This window comes from Perca flavescens, chromosome 12, assembly GCF_004354835.1.
Source record: "Perca flavescens isolate YP-PL-M2 chromosome 12, PFLA_1.0, whole genome shotgun sequence".
Taxonomy (NCBI): Eukaryota; Metazoa; Chordata; class Actinopteri; order Perciformes; family Percidae; genus Perca; species Perca flavescens.
In genome coordinates, this window is record NC_041342.1 from 30,502,260 (window position 1) to 30,522,643 (window position 20,384).

At 40.2% G+C, this 20,384-nt stretch overlaps 1 protein-coding gene across 2 annotated transcripts in view; it reads left to right on the plus strand.

Moving 5' to 3' along the window:
* The window catches only part of vipr2 (vasoactive intestinal peptide receptor 2), a 57,126-nt gene that overhangs the window by 11,975 nt on the left and 24,767 nt on the right, over positions 1-20,384 (plus strand). Inside the window, exons 1-2 of one of the 2 annotated variants that reach the window (XM_028592998.1) lie at positions 9,892-10,013; positions 15,763-15,868. In XM_028592998.1, coding sequence (XP_028448799.1) covers positions 9,927-10,013; positions 15,763-15,868 — 193 coding nt within the window. In that variant the 5' untranslated portion in view covers positions 9,892-9,926. Of the gene's footprint in view, positions 1-9,891; positions 10,014-15,762; positions 15,869-20,384 lie in introns of those variants that run through there. The other variant, XM_028592999.1, reaches the window with a different exon arrangement.

The following is a 20,384-nucleotide window of genomic DNA, read 5'->3' on the forward strand; positions in this document are numbered from 1 at the left end:
GTTATTACGTGGTATCGGATCGGTGCATAAACTCCATTACTTCCCGATACCACTACCGATACCTGTGTTTTAGGCAGCATCGGAGCCGATACCGATACTGGTATTGGAACATCTCTACTTTTTAATGTTGATCTAACAATAAAATTGTTCTATATAGTACACCGGTTGCTGGAGTTTACATGTAGAGATGTTATAAAGCAATACTTCTAAAATTTACTGGAGGAGGGGGGTTAACAGGGAGCTACACTGTTTAGATGTGGGACATCATATAGTGTGTGTTTTGAAGTTCTTTATTATCTTTCTGTCTTGATCTCTTATTCGAGTCAGAAAATCTGCTGACATGGAGCTGACATAAGACGTTCAAATGCCACCCACCAGTGCTGAGTGCACTTAGAGTATCCTTCACATCAATAATTCAGCATTACATCCATCCATCTAGTAGTTAAACCAAGCTGATATGTTGTTGTCTTGGCTTCCCGCCAACTGGTAGACCCACATTTTCAGGATGTAAACATTACATGACACACTGACACTAGTGGTTTTAGATTTGATAGAACTATTTATTTATGGGTGCTTTTTAACATCTGGCCGGACACGTAGGTCCGTCTGAAATAAATCTATAAAAGTGCTGCACGCTTCTTGCTTTCACATCAGAAGATTTTTGAGAGAGAAATAACATTTTTCGTCACCATTTGATCACCGGACCTTTGAAGGTGCCCTTGTTACATATATCTTTAATGTTTGTGAGTAGAGGTATTGTTTGTTCAAATGGAGGATATTTTGGAAAGCTGTTTTTTGTCTTTGAATTTAGGCCACAGAAAGCTGCGAGGCGTAACTCATTATGATTAAACACAGCGCTGTGATTCCTCGTGCAGTCTCTTACCAACAGTTGCTCTTGTGCCGTCAGCCTGAACATTAACACAATGAGACAAAGCCCTCGCCTTCATTATATGCTGCTGGCACACAACAGAGCATAAAATAATAGAGGCACTAAAAATATTAACAGCTCTCTTTGGTGTCTGTGTCTTCTAGTTTGTTTAATCTGGTCTAAATGTACAGTAGATTTATTCCACTGTAAATCACACTGGATAAAGGCATCAGTTAATAGATCTAATTGGGATTGACACTGCTTATTATCCCAAATCATTTTCTGGTGTTACTTGTTTATTTTGTCAATAGATCTCATGAAAAGACCAAAACCAACAATGTGTAAATCACTAAGCCTCAATCCCAAGCATTCTCACTGCCAACGTAAAATCTGTGCACAAATGTATTGTTTCAGTTTTCTAAAAAAAAATGGCTCAGTCATTTCCTAAACCAGCTATGTGACAAACGTAGCCAACGTTACTCAAACAGAAGGAAACAGTGCATTTGTTGGGGACGATATTTAGCGGCGGATTAATCCACATTTGGCACTCAAATCTCAAAAATCTCAAAACCACTTTAATCAATGCCTGATTCCAACAAGTCGTCCGAACTATACGATGTGATCTAATACGACCCACAGGAGCGTTTTATAAAGTAGCGCCCCTAGCCGTGGCGGCAAATACGACCCACAGCAGTGTTTTCCGTCCTCATATCAAGGACCGAACATAACAGCCTCCGTTTTTAAACAAGTCATTAACGTTACGAAACGATTGCAGTTTGGTTACGTTTAGGCACAAAAACTACTTGGTTGAATATAGGAAAATAACGTGGTTTGGGTTAAAACAATCTGATACGTTACTTATCTTCCGTCTACGCATGTGATGCAGAACGTGACCTGGTTCTGTAACGTTATTTTATTTAATTTTTTTTAAACTCACGGTTTATTTATTTATATAACGGGACACAGACGCTATCCTGGGTGAAAGTCCTGTGTTTGTTTGACCCATCCGCCACCGCGACCTGTGGAATTTGTCGCTCCTATACTTTGTCGGAGTGGACTGTCTCTCGGGCTCGGATTAAGAAATATTCAAGATATCAGAATTTGGCTATAAAACCCCACATTGGTTTCTACGCTGTGTTATCACGGTAAAGTAAAGGGAAGTTGAGTGAGTGTGCTCTGCTCTGATGCACCGTGACAACTGACTTTACTGAGTGACTGTGAAACCCCGAAGCAGATGGTGAATTGGGTGGGGGGGTCAACAGTCATATCTGCGGATCCTTACGGAGTCTCTTTTTATTTCCATGACTTTTGGGCTGCCGTGGCATGAAGGTCAGAATGGCAGGCTTGTTACCTAAAGGACCAGCTGAATGAGCTGCAGTCTTTCCTTCCCTCTTCTGCTTCTGTCCCTGCAGAGAGGCCTGGAGCAAGGCACTGAAGCTCAAACAGGCCAAGTCTAAATCGCTTCGTTCAAAAAAAGGAGAATTTTTCAGATAGCAGATGCTGAAGTTCCAGATACATTCTTCTTTCTTTAATTAGGGATGTAGAGATGCATCGTGAATCAGTTAAAAATCAATAAAAAAATTTAAAGTTTACAACCGGTTGAGATAAATTGTGTTGAAACAAGTCAAAGTCTTTGCTTTGGGGATTTGTCACTGCTTGCCTAATTGTTGATGTCTGATACCACATTTACAGTGGAGGCGGTTTCCTGCGGCATCTAGAGTGAAGAATATGAATAATTTCCTTGATAAACAACAGAATCTGTATTTATTTAATTATATAACGTATTATATGGCATATTGATTTGTCATGCCTTATAATGCAAGTTTGTCAACACAGAATCAATTTAAAGTGCTTTACATGCATTGAAACAACATTTATATATAATGTAATGAAGAGGAAAAAATTTTTTTTCTTTGCCTGTCAAGATCATATAGTAGTTTAATTTCAGACTGTAGCTGCAGTTCAGACAGGGATGACTAACACCACTGTCAACATTGAGACCGAAAGAAACAAAGGCATGCTGATCAGTCTCTCTAGATCCTAACCAAGAGTGGTTTTGCAATAAATTCAAGTTTGTTTGATGCATACTAAAGGCACAGTTCACCCCAACAATCTCACAGCAGTGTTCTCTTTCCAGAAATCATGACCCGGTTACTCCAGATTATCCACAGACCTGGTTGTGAGCAGTCTCGTGTAGGAGCTATTTTCTTTCTACCAAACTACACCCGCCAACCGTATCACCGCGCATAAGAAAGCATACTGATGGACGAGAAAGAAAATGGTTCCTATATGAAACTGCTCACAACCAGGTCTGTGGATTAACTTGAGTAACCGGTCATGATTTCTGGAAAGAGACATTGCTGTTGAGTTTTCCAGTGTATTTTTTTGCGCTATGAGCATTGAACAGAGTGCCATCTAGTTCCATGATATTGGAGAGAAGGCAGACATCTCTACAGCCAAATCACACTTAACTATCTATGATAGCTTTTGGTCATAATGCCATAAGCAACCATGATCTTTGATTTTTCACACGACAGCCGTTGTTAGAAGTTGGAGGTGTGCAGCTTGTTACAGCTCTCAACATGGCATCATGACTTTGTGTAAACATACACGCCACTTTCCTGTTATCTGTACACATTTTGAGCTATCCACGTGTATGTCTACGCTGTATACAGCGGATGTAAACACACCCACCACGTGACGTCGCCACGTTGCGTGTTATCGCGAGAATGTGACGTACTATCGCGAGAACAACGTCACAAAAGGTTGGGTTTAGGAAAAGAACACAGGGAAAGGCTTTAGTAACACAAGAAAGTGACAAAAACACGGAAAAAAACCCGACAAAACAAAAGGAAAACAATAAACGGTTGGGTTTAGGAAAGAAACATTGGGGAAGGCAAAAAAAATAAATAAAAAAATGGCTGAAAATCGCCACATGCGGGACGCAATCCCGGCTCTCCTGGGTGAAAGTCCTGTATTTTACCCATTTCCTCGCGTCTCTCCCATGCTACCTCGGTTTGACGGACTAAGACTACGAGGAAGGGAAGCAAGTGAAGGAAACGTGGATGCAATTAAACGACCTGGGACAAACCCCTTGGACTGCTGCCGCTGCAGTAATCTGCCTTTTAACCTCACGCTCCGTCTTTCCTTCACTCATAAGCAAGACCCCAGCTTCCAAAATGAAGGAATAAATCAAGGCTACAATAAAACTGTTAGTATACAGGAATATTACCATGAAATAAATGCATATTTGCTCTCTCCCCTTCCTGTTGTCTGACTGCAAAAGAGACCAGATGGAGTTAGTTTAACACAATAGCACTGCATTCAAAATAAGATATATCTTGGCAACATAGTATATACACTCACGTAAAGCATTATTAGGAACACAATACTAATACTGTGTTTGACCCCCTTTCGCCTTCAGAACTGCCTTAATTCTTTGTGGCGTTGATTCAACATGGAGCTGGAGGCATTCTTTAGAAATGTTGGCCCATATTGATAGGACAGCATTCCCCACACTATTACACCCCCACCCCCACCACCAGCCTGCCCAGTGGTAACCAGGCATGACAGATCCATGTTCTCATTCTGTTTACGCCAAATTCTGACTCTACCATCTGAATGTCTCAACAGAAATCGAGACTCATCAGACCAGGAAACATTTTTCCAGTCTTCAACTGTCCAATTTTGGCGAGCTCATGGAAATTGTAGCCCCATTTTCCTATTTTTAGTGGAGCTGAGTGGTACCCGGTGGGGTCTTCTGCTGGTGTAGCCCATCCGCCTCAAGGTTGTGCATGTTGAATTTCAATTTAACATTGGATTTTAATTTTCATTTGGCTTTTGAATTTCAATTTAACATTGGATTTTAATTTTCATTTAATATTTGGCTTTTGAATTTCCATTTAACATTGCCTTTTCATTTGGACTTGACACATGTCAATGTAAATGAGGAGGCGTGGCCCAAAGGCTGGTGGGAGGGTCTGAAACCAAAGGGGTGCAGAGGCACCTTATGAGCAGCAGGGGGAGCTTACTGCTGAGGAGCACACTGTTAAGCATCTGTCTGCAGCTTCACCACTAGGCTGGGTCTGGTTTCACATGATAGAAAATGATGATGTAAGCTGAACACAAACCACATTTCATGCTACAACCGTGAAGTTTTCATGTAGTTACTATAATTGGGCCCGTGTTAGTGAGGACTAGATATTTAAAGCTGATTCTGGTTCCCAACTTCGCCCCAGGTGTGTCTGTTTAAAACACGACTCAGACAACTTCTCTCTTTTGATGTTATATTTAATTAAGCAACAGTAGAAACATGGGTGTGGGTAGCTCTGCTTACGTGTGTTTGTGTGTGGTCAGATCTCGAGGACGCACACACACAATCTCAACCGGATAGTCATCGTCCGAACTGCGACCTCTTCTTTTTCTTTCTCTCACTTTTTTCTTTGGGTGGTGCGCGCAGTGTGAGGTGTGTGTCCGGCACCCAAATGCCCCGAAATGCATTGAAGCAGCTGCCATGTGATTGGTTGGTTAGATAATTGCATTAACGAGAAATGTAACCGGTGTTCCTAATATTCCTTTAGGTATTTAGAATAACCCTACAGACGCAGAAACTCAATAAAATGATCAGCTACAGCTCTGAAATATAAATCCTGATGGATTCAGTGTTAAAGGTTTTCTCCAGTGACGAGGTGGCGCCGGAGGCTTAACTCTGACTCATGAGTCTTTGCTGTCACCAGTCTTCCACGCAAGCCCTCCTCATCCTCCTTGACATCGTCATCACTGACTGTGTAGCGTCTACTGAAGTGAAACGTTTCAGCAATGAGACTGAGATACAAACTAGAGGTCAAGCGTGAAATCTTGTAACAGGGGAAAAAAATATTAACTCTTTGCTGCATGCAGCGTGCAGCCATGACTCAAGGGACAATCCATATCTGCTCATATGTGTCATTTTCGACACACCTGAGCAGATAGGGTTAAAGAAGCTTTATAAAAAAAAAAAAAAAAAGGTCCAATGTAGCTTGTGTGTGTGTGTGTGTGTGTGTGTGTGTGTGTGTGTGTGTGTGTGTGTGTGTGTGTGTGTGTGTGTAGCATGTACATAGCTTTTATTTAGCTTTTACAAAAGTGGCAGGAAGAGTTAATGCATTTATGGGGGAAACAAATGTGTAGAAAGTTATCTGGTATTTTAAAATCCTATCATTGTGAATCAGTATAAGTGTACCTTTTTTTGGTTTTGTTCAAACTGATCTTTTGATCTGCTTCACGTTAACATTTCTGTTTGTTTTCCTGCTAAGAAGCACAACAGCACAGTTGTCAAGTGTCATTTTTTTTCCCTTTCCTGTTAGTAGCCTACATTAACATGCACACCAATATTCCACTATTATTCATAATATGACAATACTCCAAATGTGATACAGGTCATGTAAACAGCATATTCCGGTTGGATATTCCGAATAAGGCCTTTTTCTGAATATAGCATTTTCCGATTAAGACGTGGGATATTCCGGTATTATTTGGGTTTTAGAAGCATTATTTGGACATTTTGGACGTCTCGCTGTGGGTTTTTGCCGCAATTTTGGATGGTTTACGGCTTTTTGGCTGTTTACAGCTTACGGTCAGCTCTGTGCGTTGCTGTGGTTGCTGTACACAAACCAACCAGCCGACAGTTTGCAGGGCTGCAGACCCGATAAGAAGGAGAAACAGAGCTACTATTAAACATCATCAAAGACTCGGATATCAACAGGTTTTTGGATATTCGCCCACAATGCTACGCCGACCTTTTCAAGAACCTGGTTGAAGGAATGAAAGCGGGGCGCTGTGTTCACACGCTCCAACAAGTCTGCCGTCGCTGGAAAACTTTGAAAAAATCGTATTTTGCACGGCTGCCTGTAAACAGGAATATTAGTTGAACATTCAGTTTCATTAGCCATGTAAACAGCTTAGTCGGAATATCGTCTTTTTCGGAATTAGGGCAAAAAATGTCCTAGTCTTACTGACTATATTGTAATTCCACTCCCACATTATTTTAAAGAGACCTGACAACATTTTCTTTTTGTTTATTAGAAAATTTCCACTAATCCAGATATTTTTCCATGTTTAAATAATTCTTCAGTTCTTCTATTAAAATGTTTTATTAAATATTGAAGTTTGTAATCATAAAAAAGACTGTTTAATTCCAGTGTTTTATTACGTGATGGTCTAAAAGCTGATTTTCTCTACTGCGCCAGATATGAATTTTGATGGGAAAAATGTATCAATTTGTATTTTCTTTCAATAATGTATTTCAGAATTTCCTGCTAAATGTTCAAGGACACTGCATCTGAAAAACATGTTTAACTTTAAATTCTAACATTGTAAGTGCAATTCAGATCCTCATACTGTATATCCAGAATATGCTCACGGACAGCTACAGCTGAGGCTAAAACCTTTCAACTACCACAACCGCCCTGAGTTTGGGGTTTCCCATGCTAAAAATATAGGCACTCACTTACTTTATCAGAGCTGTTTTGAACATTTTGGTGCCTTAAGTTAGAATTTAAATAAACTATGCACAAAAAGTAAGGACATTTGGTAGATTATTTCTTTGTTGTAATGTAATGCTCCTTGGCAATAAATCTTATACCATTGGAAAGCCTGATTATTTCCCTTTTTAAATTGTGGAACATGCATGTGGATTGCGTCCATGAAAAACTTGCCAAATCTTCTCTGACAATGCCAAACAGCTTTTCTTTGTTGACTCTTGTTTGGTGGATTGGGTTATTGAAGTCTGAAGTAACAAGACATGTTGACAATTTCGCAATTTATTCCTTTAACAAACCGGAGCGTCAGTAGCGTGTGGAAGAACCATACACAGCCACAACAGCCTGGCCCCTCCTCCTCATGCTGGTCACACACTGCTGTGGGACGGCATCCCATTCTTCAACCAGCATTTGTCACAAGTCAGCCAACGTGGTTGTGTTGGTCACTCTGTAGGGCTGGGCGATATATCGATATTAAAAATATATCGATATATTTTTAAATGAGATATGGAATTAGACCATATCGCATATATCGATATAGTTCAAATGTGATCCTTGCTCCCATAGATATATACACAGATGTCGCCTTGAGGTTCTAAACATACGTCAAAACCGCCGCCATCTTGGAACAGGGGTGCGAAGCATTCAGATCAACGCTAAAGATGCCGGACTTTTGTACTGCTTAATTATGTTTGATAGAGGAAATGAAAAGAACAAACAGCAATGAATAACATTTAACAGGTGACAATGTGTTTTATGATTATGTATGCCGCCTTCGACCAGCAACCTGAGCTCCGGCGGCAGCGGGAGGCGGAGAGCTCCGTGGCCGGCCGCAGCGTCTCTTCCCCCGGGAAAAACACAGCTTTGCCTCGCTGCTGCGCCGGTCCCCGCTGATCCAAATCGGACCAGCCAAAGACAGAGTGGTGATCGGTAGGATCTTACACGTAGTCCAGGACAACCTGTATGTCGATATCGGCGGAAAGTTCCACTAAGTTTGCCGGCGGCAGGCGGACGGAGAGAAGCTACAGCGGGGCAGCAGAGACCGTCTGCGGCTGCAGGATCTGGAGCTCAGTGCCCGTTAAAATGACATGTAACGCATAAATACATACAGAAATAAATAGTGGAGGAATGAGCCTGGACATTTCAGTCTGTTTTAAACTTCACCTTGAAGCAGAAACTCTTAGTTCAGAAGGGTGAAGTTTCCGTTTGGACTCAGATCTGTGAACCGATCATAATAAATATTCTTTGTATTAACACATTAATTAGTTTCTTTGTTTTGTAGTCGATAGTTCATCTTTTAGTTTACTTAAGTGGAAGCAGTATCAAGTGGAAGAATGGGACTATAAACCTAGGCTTACAGGCATGAGGCATTACATTTTGAACAAAGTAGATTATATTAATATCAAAAGCTTAATTGACCTTTGCAACGAATCACAAATATGGAGCTTTGATTTCAAAAAAGGTACTCCTGTTATACAGTATTTAGGTTTACATTTTATTGTTATTTGAACAGCTGAGCATTTAATCATGAACCAGGTGAAGAAACCGGTTTATTATTTATTTGATTTTGCAACTGTTTCTATGAAACTACTTGTGACATGTCATATTTGATTTTGGCTTTGACTGAACATTTGCTCTCACTTTGCGGAAAAAAATATCGGGATATATATCGTATATCGATATTCAGCCAAAATATATCGGGATATGACTTTTGGTCCATATCGCCCAGCCCTATCACTCTGGCACGAACAGCACGCCCAAGCTGATCCCACACGTGTTCATTGGGGTTGAGGTCAGGACTACTGGCAGGCCATTTCATCCTCTCTACTCCTAAATTCTGGAGGTGGTCTCTGATGAACCCCGCTCTGTGGGGACGAGCGTTGTCATCTTGGAGGATATAGTGTGGACCCAGACAGATGGAGATATGGGACTGCCACTGGTTACAGAATCAGGCAGTTGGGGGTATCAGAAGCTCAAAACAAGAGTCAATAGCAAAGGCAAAGAAAAGCTGTTTGGCATTGTCAGAAACTATTTGGCAAATCTTTCATGGGCGCAACCCACATACTGAGCTCTGCTGCTCATCCCACAAATGCATGTTCCTTACAAATGTGGCACCATTTAAAAGGGAACTTATCAGGCTTTCCAACGGTATAAGATGTATTGGCAAGAATCACTGTTACAACAAAGAAATAATTTACCACACAACACAAATTTCCTTATTTTTTGTGTGTAGTTTAAATAAAAAAATGTGCAATCTATTTTTCCATCATTATACAAATGTACAGTGCACAACATGGGCTTAAACATAGTTGGGCAGCTTAGATATGTTTTACAACGACAGGATGGTGTGTGTGTGTGTGTGTGTGTGTGGGGGGGGGGGAGGGTGAGACGCTGTAGGTGTAACTAATTGCACTAATTGTTGCTTTGCAATAATTGCTGGAACAGAGTCGTGATTAACTTTATTTATTCCAGCTGTGCTTTTCCTGCTGTGACACTTAGAAAGCCATGTCTGCACTCCATAAAACACACTAATCGTAAACAGTATGAACTTTATGATACTCTTTACAAGACAAATATGCTGTAGGGGATTTCCAACTTTTCAAACATCGCTGGAATGCAGCAGGCATCTGGTGAGTGTCTACTGCTGCTTCTTGGTACTTCATTTTCTTCGGTCTGGACTATAGATCTTACACTTAAAGTCCGCAGAGGCTCAGCAGGCCTACCGCCCCGATGCTTGTTCCTCGGTCAACCTCTGCTGTAATATTTAATCCAGTCAACGGTAAACTCAGGGCAATGCAATCTTCCCACAAAGCTCATTTGATGCCGGCCAGCAGCCACTGGTGCTCATCACTGCTGAGTGAAGCAGCAGCAGGAAAACACATGAGGAAAGAAGTGGAAAAGACTTCATTAGCATTTCTAAGGCTCAGACATGAGCTGACATTAACTCTTTTTCTTTTTTTTTTATGTATTTTGTTCTCTGCTGTATTTATAAAGAACCTTTATGGTAACACATCATTCATCAAAGTTTAGAAAGACCTAAAACTCTCGTTCTTGACGGTCTTACATTTCTTAAACGCGTTTCATGCTTCTTGCGGGCAATGCGTCGTCCGCGTTATTACAAAATCTTGGAGGTGCTCGGCTCGGCGCGCAGACCCTCCGCACACAGGCGCCGTAGCTTTAAACTCTGTAGGACAAAACACATGGTCACCAGCATTCAGTGAGTGTAAATTGGGAGTTTTATACTCTAAACATAAAAACTGTCAGAGAATTTCACTTTCTCTTCAGAAGGATTTTGCGTTTTCAACATTTATCTGAAAGAGAACATGTACAACATGAAATACTAGAATTGGCTGTGGCAGCAACCCCGGACTGTGATAAATATGTCTATATAAACACACACACACACACACACACACACACACACACACACACACACACACACACGGGAATGAGGACTGCAAAATGTCTGACTACAAACACTGAAGAGGAAGAAAAGCCGGGAGTAAAAAAAAGATGAATGGAAACAAAGTAAAGACAGTTGGTAGAAGCCACTTAAAGTGTGTGTGTGTGTGTCTGTTTCCATCCAGCTATCAAATAAATCTTCATTCACATGTAAATAAATGTCAGTTTTGTGGCTGCTGTAATACACCATAACTCAGTCCGGTGAATAGAGGGTCTGTGAGATGAACAATCCTCTACTAGGAAAATGCTCCTGTGAAAAGTAAGTCATGCATTTACAGTTTCTCGGTTGTCTGGGAGACGATAGATTTTTAAACTGAGCTGACGGATGGATGTAAACGTGCGCATGCAAATTGCTGTAAGGTGTACAAAATGGGTGGTATTGAATTCAAACCCTGACTTTCTTTTATTTAATATATGTATATGGATTTTCAAGAAAAAGAATAAAGAAAGAAGAGAGAGGGGGGAAAAAAAGGAACACCAAGCAAAGAACACATAACAAACAGAACACAGCACATCTTGGATTACAACAATATTCCATGGTCATAGTTAGGATGGGTACTATAAAGAAAAACATCTAAAAGTAGTAAAGATAAATTAATTTGACATTAATTTTTGGTTTTATACAATAGCCAATGTCTAGGAGCTCACATTTTTAAGGTAATTCAGTATCGGGTCCCATGTTTTATTAAACTTGTCTCCTCTATCTTCATTATAGAATCTCAATCTTTTCAGATGTAAAGTATTTGACAATTCTCCCAGCCACAAATTATATGAAGGCACAGGATCCATTTTCCATACACGTAAAATCAACTTTTTTTGCAATCACCATCCCACATTGAATGGCTCTTTTATCAGATTTATTGATGCAGGAGAGGACACTTGTGGCCCCCAGGATCGCTACCAAGGGGCTGGGTTAAACCCTGACTTTCTTATCTCCACACATCTGGTGGACCAAAAATGAAGTGGGCATGGTTGTTGTTTTTTTTGTTTGTTTTTTATTTCATTTCATTCATTCATTCATTTTCTTTATTCACAATACCATTTGAAACATTACAATAATACAGCTGGGGGGGTACAAGATTAATTGGGTAGAGTGAATGGGTCCCCCAAAGAAGCTAGAAAAGCTTATAGGTGGGGGTCCATGATTCAATAAAAAGTAGTGGTACAGACTATAGAATACACAATTACCACAAATGATGATGACTAGTTGCACGCGAGAGGCGCACCAGTACATACATAACATTACATACACATACAATCATACACATACATCCCAGTAGTCCATGAAAAAAACTGTTTTATATTAGATGTAGGTTAATAAGAAATATTTTTTTAGTTGTCTTTAAAACACATTGAGGCCATCATCAATCCCGTTCCAAATCTGCGTCCCCCTACAGACAACACTCATACTGGCGCGCACATGGCGGCGACATTTTCCTGATATAAGTGGTTTGATTCTCGTTTGGTAGGTATGCTGGGGGCTGGAGATAGGAACAAGACTACTCAATCTAGAGTTCAGCCTGTTGACAATTTGGAACATAAGGCAGGCATTATGGTATTCATTTAGCTCAGTCAGTCTTAGTAACTCAAAACGGTGGAATAGAGGTTTGATTTCTTCTGTCCACCCGTCTTTTCTTACAGCCCAGCGCTGCCTACCATTTAACATTTGAAACGTCTGTACGTTAATGGTGCAACAATTATTGGACAAACTGATCCCTTATGAACTGTGTTTATTCCTCGTGAGCCTTCAAATCAGTTTGCTTCATGTTAGGAAGTGATTTTGCAATCAGTATTGCAGCATAACACAGCCCCATCGTCTCTACATTATCAACATTACCCAACTAGCATTGATTTAGTGATTTGTAGGTCAGAGAATGAGTTACATTTATTATTTTTAAAGATGTTTTTGGGACATTTTGGTTACATATAACTTTTTAAATTTCCATATTTCCGCAGAAAAAATGCTCCGCATTAAAATATATTGTTACATAAATGCTTTTCAAACAGCAGTTTTATGTAACCTGACCTGACTACAAAAACAGTGTGTATCTCCCTCCAGGCTTTTGCAGTAAACACAAGTGCTGGCTTTTAGTCATCTTTCCTGATGAATTTCACAGAATTCTGCTACTCTTTACCGAACGCTTTCAGATTCAGTGTGAGCTGCGTTCAGCTCAGTTCATTTGGATTGGCAGGTGACTGTCGGGGGAAGTCTGGGCACAACGCTCTCGCCCAAGCTGAATCCTAATCGGTTATTCGCTTTTAGGATAAATACTTGATGTTGCTGTTGTTGGTGATGCACCAAAATTCTGTTCAGCTGCCACTTCTGGCTGCTGGTTTTGTGCCACGGCTGTGTACATGTTTGAATGTGTGTGTTGTCTTGTTGACAGGCAGCCTCGCCTCATGCCAGGGGATAAAGGCCCTCAGTCTGTGTGGGAGGATTTGGGAGGGTGATTGGCAGGAGGGGAATCTGTCCACTGGGAGCTATTTCAAATACTGCTGATCTAATTATTGGCGGGGGATCCACAATTTGAGTAACTAAAGAAGTGGCTGATATAGTTTGATTAAAGCTACAAGTCCTCGTCATACGTAACTTACAAAAACCTACTTCTTGATCTGCCGCCTCCTTTGGTTAATACTGTCTCTCTAAATCCAGAGATTTATAAAAGGGTGCTGCAGGAAATGCAGAAGTAACGATGAAATCAGATGATTCAGAGTTTAAATTTAAATTAATCATGCTGGTGTTTACATGGTTGTGGTCTCTGTGGCATCTAAATACGCATTCCTCATGTACCACCGATGTAACCAGACTGCAGTGTTTACATGAGTCTGTGTTACTGCTGATCACACATAGTCTTACTCCTTAGGATTATGCAAACTCGCAGTAACACACACACACACACACACACACACACACACACACATATATAAGCTGATGATGTTAATATTGAAACGTGGAGGAGGTTTTGCTGTTTGTGTGTTCTCTGCAGGATATATGTGGCTCACACACTTTTAGTTCATCTGCTTCTCCTGGTTCAAAACACACACACACACACACACACACACTGGTTTAAGCAGCTTATCTTGACCGTCTATTCATCTATCAATCATAACCTTGACTTTCCTCCTGTTTATCAGCTTGAAATACTTTGCCCCACCAGTTATCTTTCAGAATACTTTTTTTAATCGCTTTGGTACTATTATTGCAACCATGTGGTACAATTTTACAACTCTTAGTACCTAACTCCAAACTCATCACACTTGTACCACAGTCTTTCATTCATATTAATTGTAAACATCTCTCACCACACAACCATTCATAGTATACATAATGATATCTTTTCAGTTTAGTCGTTTTAACTGCCAGTGAATCCAATAACAAACAATGCAGGATACGTGTTTCAAATCACCGTTAGAAGTGCTGAGAGTAATAGGCTGCAGTAGTGCAAAAGGCATATTACAGTTTTCACATTAGGTAATACACTCACATTACCCAACATGTACAGAATCTTTTTATTATCTTTGAATTATCATTTCCATAATATATATCCTATGTGTAATCAAGTTGTGATCAATGAAGACAATCTCTACTATTATTTACAATAATACATTTGTTTTTAAAGTTATATTTTGTGATTAACAATTTTTAGTTTTTTAACAACATACAAAACATACAATAAGCAACAAGAACGGTGACCAAACGGTTCAGTGATTAACCAATAAGAGCTTGGAATCAAGAGTTGGATTACATGTTGGTGAAATGTATTTGTGCACATCAGAAGAGAAGCATATCAAAAGTATTGTAAAGTTTTATTCCTTTTAGTCCGTGTTTGTGTTGGCCTACTATTTTCTTTTCCCTTATCCCCCTATACTTGTGTAATGCGTCCATGGATTTCATGAAATGCACTATATAAGTTATGACTACGTTGGTTGCTACAACAAACTCCTAATGCTTTGGCTGGTGACATCCAGGCTAAGATACTGTATGCAACACTTGAAATGCAACCATGCATCTGCAACTTATTCTTGCATTGTAAGTGAATGATTTTCTGTCATCAAAACATTCATCGTGACTATATGACCTCCCCGTAATGCTAACTCTAGTATATAACTCAGTAATCTACAGTGGGCAATAAAGCTCAGTAAAGAAAAGACCTTTACGACAGCAGGTGTGGTAAAACCACTACCGCTTTTGTCCAAAGCGGCTGCAGGAATCAACACAAACGGAAAGTTCCATATAGCCACTTTAAATTATGGAGAGACAAAAAAAAAATTACAATTTGCTGGAAAGTCTTGGTGGTTTGAAGGAGTATTGCTGTTTGACGTTTAGTTGCTGTCTCCTGCACTCTGATTAGGGGAACATTTCAGATTAAGACGCTTGTTGTACCGCCTGTATAGTTTTATAGTTGGCAGAGTTTGCACACTAAATCTCACTCACATTTATGCGTGAAATGTAATTTAACTCCAGTAAAAAAACATTTTAAGTTGGGATGAATCCCTTAACATGATAACGTTAATAATGAAGTTTTAAAGGGTAACTTCTATTTTTTTTTTTCAACCTAGACCCTATTATGCTTTGACATTGGTCCAGTATTAAGAGAGATCGCTGCAGTCGGCATCGGTGAAACAAGCTACAATGTAAGTTAATAGGGCAGTTGTCCAGCTTGTATTTACCTTCAAAAAAGTGCTTGTTTTGCCGCTGACAGGCTCAGATTAATATTCCAAGTGTCTGACAACATTATGGAATATTACTACTAATAAACATGTTTTGAAATAAATTCAGTCAAGCAATTATTTCCTTCCACCAGTTTGGTCAAATCCGTTTAAGATCCTTCAAAATGTTGTCACAATATTTAAGGTTGATATTAGCAAGAAACCTGGCTCAGATTAAACTGGAAACGTGTTCCTCTTCCTCTACAGGTTGACGGACGCCATCCCACCTGTAACTTCCTGTTGGAGGTGGAGAGAGACCAGGCGGAGTGTCTGAGGCGGCTGAGGGAGGAGGACGCTGCCGGCAGCCATAAAGGTCACCATCTTTGACAACCATTTGCTAAACTACAGTTAAACAGAACTTCAATTCATCTGGAAAAAAAGAAAGCACGTTTGGTAACCCTTTACTTTAAGGTAGCTACATAAGAGTGACATGACACTGTCATGAACACATGACATAGTCATGACACATGAACCCTAACTAACTCTAACCCTATCTTGTCTTGACAAAAACCAAATGACACTTACTAAAAGAAGCGTTATGTCATAAATGTTTATGACTTGTTTATAATGTTTATGACACGGTCATGACAGTGTCATGTGACTGTTATGTAGATACCTTCAAGTTAAATGTAACCAAACTTTCTGGATCTTAAAACAGAAAACATGGAGCACAAGTCTCAAGTCTGCAGACTGATAGCTGATGTCATGTATACATACAGTTTGTACAAAGTACATGTATTCATATCTCTGCCACGTGAAGACGTGAGCAGCTTACACGGCGTACAAGTTTAATCCTGTCCTGGACTAAATCTGGATATGAGACACACCTGATTGGATCGCTGGAGTTTACTAATCAGATTATATCTCATCTCAGATTAGAAAACTCTTTTATGAGTCTTTTTTTAAACGGTTTTATGGTTCCATTTGGCAAAATAGGGTCATGGCTTTTTATCTACAAAGCCTTTAAAGCAATTTAAAAGGGAATTTAACTGGTGTTCCTTTTAACTTAACTGTTGTCATAGTTGTGTTTTTCTGTAGTCAAAATGGTTCTTGCTTCTTAATTTAAAACCAAAACCTTTTATTTATGACAAGAAAACTGTATCCTGAGGGTAATGGTTGTGCAGCAGTTGCACTGTGAAAGCAACTGTGAAAGTTGAGCAAACTTTCCCTTTTGCCTCCTTAAAGCTTTATCTGCATTCATCAACTTCTAAAATGCACGTGCAATAATGTCATGTACATACTCTAACTAAAGCCCCTTTTCACACAGCCTGTTCAAGGCGGGAATGTTGTGTTGTTATTCCACCGTTCTGGATAAAAGGTAGAAACACAGAATGGGGGAACGGAGTTGTTCCACCATTAAGCTGGCAGCGGAGGTAGAAACAGAGCCGAATCAAGGTTTGTGTGTAAAGGGACAGCCAGCATGGCGGGACTACACACTAACCTAATCGACACACTGACTCCCTTTTGCGTTTGTAATGTCAGCTTGCTGTCTGATATCACACGCTGAGGGCTGCATCATGCCGGCGTCTTTTGGTTTAGTGTAAAAAAGCAAAGCCTGCGTAATGGCGGATCTTCTTTATGGCAGCAGTGTTACAGAATGTCTGTTAACGAGGCAAGTCTCTAATTGGTGGTCATATCTCTGAAGTGAAAGGCCCATGGAAAACCAATTCATTCTATTATTGTTTTTTTTATCTGCGGCTGTGTAAGGTCAGCTCTGGTCACTGACTCCCCCCCACCCCCCCACCCCGGCTGTGTTAATTAAAGACACAAAGTAAAGCAAAATAATAACACGGCTCTAATTATGTGCGGGTAATAAAGTGTCATGTCATTTGTGAGGACGCCCCACTTTAATATGTCCCTTTGGGTCCATGTATTTATATAGTACAGTATACCCGCTAAAATACATAGGACTACACCACTGCCAAAGAGGCATGCAAACGTTTGATGCACTACAGAAAACGGCTCTACTGTTAACTGACTGCATGAAATCGAAGTAGGGCGACGCTGGAAAAGGGCACAGTCGGTCCTCAAATCAGCCTTCACTTTGTAGTAAATAAAGAATTGGAAGGAGAGGATTTCCCTCCAGATGTGTGCTGCTGTGCATTTGTTGGCTTGTTGCCTCTGATGTGTTTCTGTGAAAGCGAACAGAGAAAGGATGGATCACTTAACGGGTAGATGGACAGTTCTTCATGCACTGATGAGTTTGTATCTGCGTTTTTTTTTTTTTTTACCCCAAAGACATCTGTTCTCGTACTCTGTCCCCTCTCCCCCTCTTCTGTCCTCTCTTGCCCTCTCAGTGTCTCTGTTATTTCCCCCCTTCCTTTTTCAAACTCCCTTCTTTGCTTCTTTCTTTTCCTCTCTTTGTGTTCCTGTCTCTTGGCTTGTCTTTTGCTCTCCCTTTCTTTGGTTTTCCCTCATGTTCTTTCTCTCTTTTTTTAGAACAGCACTTCCACTCCGCTCTCCTTGTCTGTGTAGTCAATGTTAGTTCAGTCCATTTACAGTTCAGTCGAGACCAGAATAAACTTCAGTTCCTACATTAGAAACAAAGGTCACAGCAATTTTAACCGGACATCAGATAGAAGAAATTATCTTGCGTCCTTTAGGCTTTTACATTTCTGACGTGCAGGTACAGTACCGCAGGGACAAAGGAAAGTTGGCGTGAAGGTCAGAGAAAGAAGTATCAGAGTGAAGAAAGGAAGAAGAGAATAAATTAAAGGGCATACAGGACAAACGGCAAGTAATGAAGGAAAAAACAAGAGATGAATAAAATGATAAAGGAAGAAATTTAGTAGTAAAGTAGAAAAGGGATAAATGTCCATAAATCCACTTATAAGTCAGATAAAGGCCTCATATCTTATAACCTTTGGTCTTGCCCATAGTGATCACACCGTTGTTTGTACATCCAGCATGGTTACAGGAAATTAGCTGACTTTCCATGGTGTAGGTTCGCCAAAAAGTAAAGAGATACGGGAAAGAAATTCCAGATGTAGCCCAAAACTGACGGCAGTTCGTGAAATGGTTACGTGATTTAATCTATTGATTTGTGTACACGGACACGTTTATCTCGTTTTTTTCATGATATCAGCACTTTTAAACTAATGTATTTCAATGGGAAGCATCTTTCTTGAGCACAGCACGATTCTTTAGTATATCTCTTTTCTAAGGGAGTCCTGGCCAAGATGCCCTCAGTACGAGGATTTAAAAAAAACATACAAACAAATATTAAAAACATATAAAACAAACCTATTTTGACAGCACACAATACTGTGCTTTAAACAAGGCCCACATTATCAGTAAGTAGTTAAATAGTAAGTAAAATTGATTTATAAAGCATTTTTCACAGATCAAGTGACTGAGTGATTCAGGGGCATACAAAACAAAACACAAGAGTACATAATAAAACCCAATATACAAGCTACGGAGGCAATTACAAGCTCCAATTGAATTAGCCTCCAAACCCTTCACTACATTTTTAAATGCTCTAATTGGGATCAGCATATCAAACTGTAAAACTGTCTCGTGGTTCCAGGCTGCAGAGCAGAGAACATAAAGGCCTGTTTGTTAATTTTAGTGTGAACCTCAGGGATGGACTGTAAGAGGATGCCAGTTGAGTACAAACCATAATTACCATTTTTCTTTTTTTTGTGAGGTATACCCAAAAGATAGGAGGGGAGCAGAGTATTGGGCATGTAGCGACTCTGCCAAAAGCCTGTTAATAAAGTAAGTGGAAACAAATCCAAACTGGGCTGAAAGGGTTAAAGCAAGGTTATCGCAGAGAGCAGGAGTCAACAGAGTAGGGGTTTTAAGTAGCAATCTGTCTGCCCTACCTCTGAATGTTGGCTGGAAAGCAGTTTTTGTCATTTGGAGGAAGAAGAAGATGAGTCCACTGTGGCAACGCAATCTCATGAAGGAGTTTGTAGGATATCGTACAAAAACGTATGCACCCTAATTCGTACTATATCCTACAAAATGAGGCAACCGCCGACTGGTCACATGACAGTTAAAGGTGCCATAGGTAGGATTGCGAAGATCCAGGACTCCCCCCACCCCCCCACCCCCTATTTTTATTACCTGCTTCATGTAGTTCTATGAACACTGACATAGAGTTTAGCTGGCCGCCTGGCCGATATATATCGGACCGATATTTGCATTTTTACGTGTATCAGCATCGGCCGATACACGGCTGCTGCATTCGCCGATAGTGTTTTCCCGGCATTATTTACAGACAGGCGTCCACAGGCAGCTTTGTATTGCTGGAGACGCTGCAGTTCACGTGCAGACCATGCACTGCCCCTCCCCCACTAGCAGAGCACCATTGCAGTGTTAAATTACAAATCAAGCACTTTTTTTCAATGGCTACTTTTCAGGTTTATTGTTTTCTTAAATTATTTAAATGTGTTGACAAAGGACATTTTGTGATGACCTGATTATATCTGTCTTATAATATGTCAGCAAGCAATGCATCATCCAGGCTGTGTTGTAGATGTTGATGAAAGCTTTTTACCCTTGCACAATTAACCATATGCTGGGCACCCATCCATATGATGCACATCATCATTTGGGTGATATGAATGTAAGATGATTGCAGAAGTGACACTAATCTGTCTTTTTGTTTGTTATTTTTAAAGAAATGGCAGAAAAGATTCTGAAAACAAATCCAGTGTGGCAGGGTTTACGACCTCCTGCCTACACGGCCCAGAGCACTCCTATACAGCAGCAGTTACTGTGCTGCATACAGCAATAAATACGTGGAATACATTAACACTACATTATTTTTAGTAGCTGTATGAATGTTTCATGAAAACATGAACTGACTGTGGATGAAGATC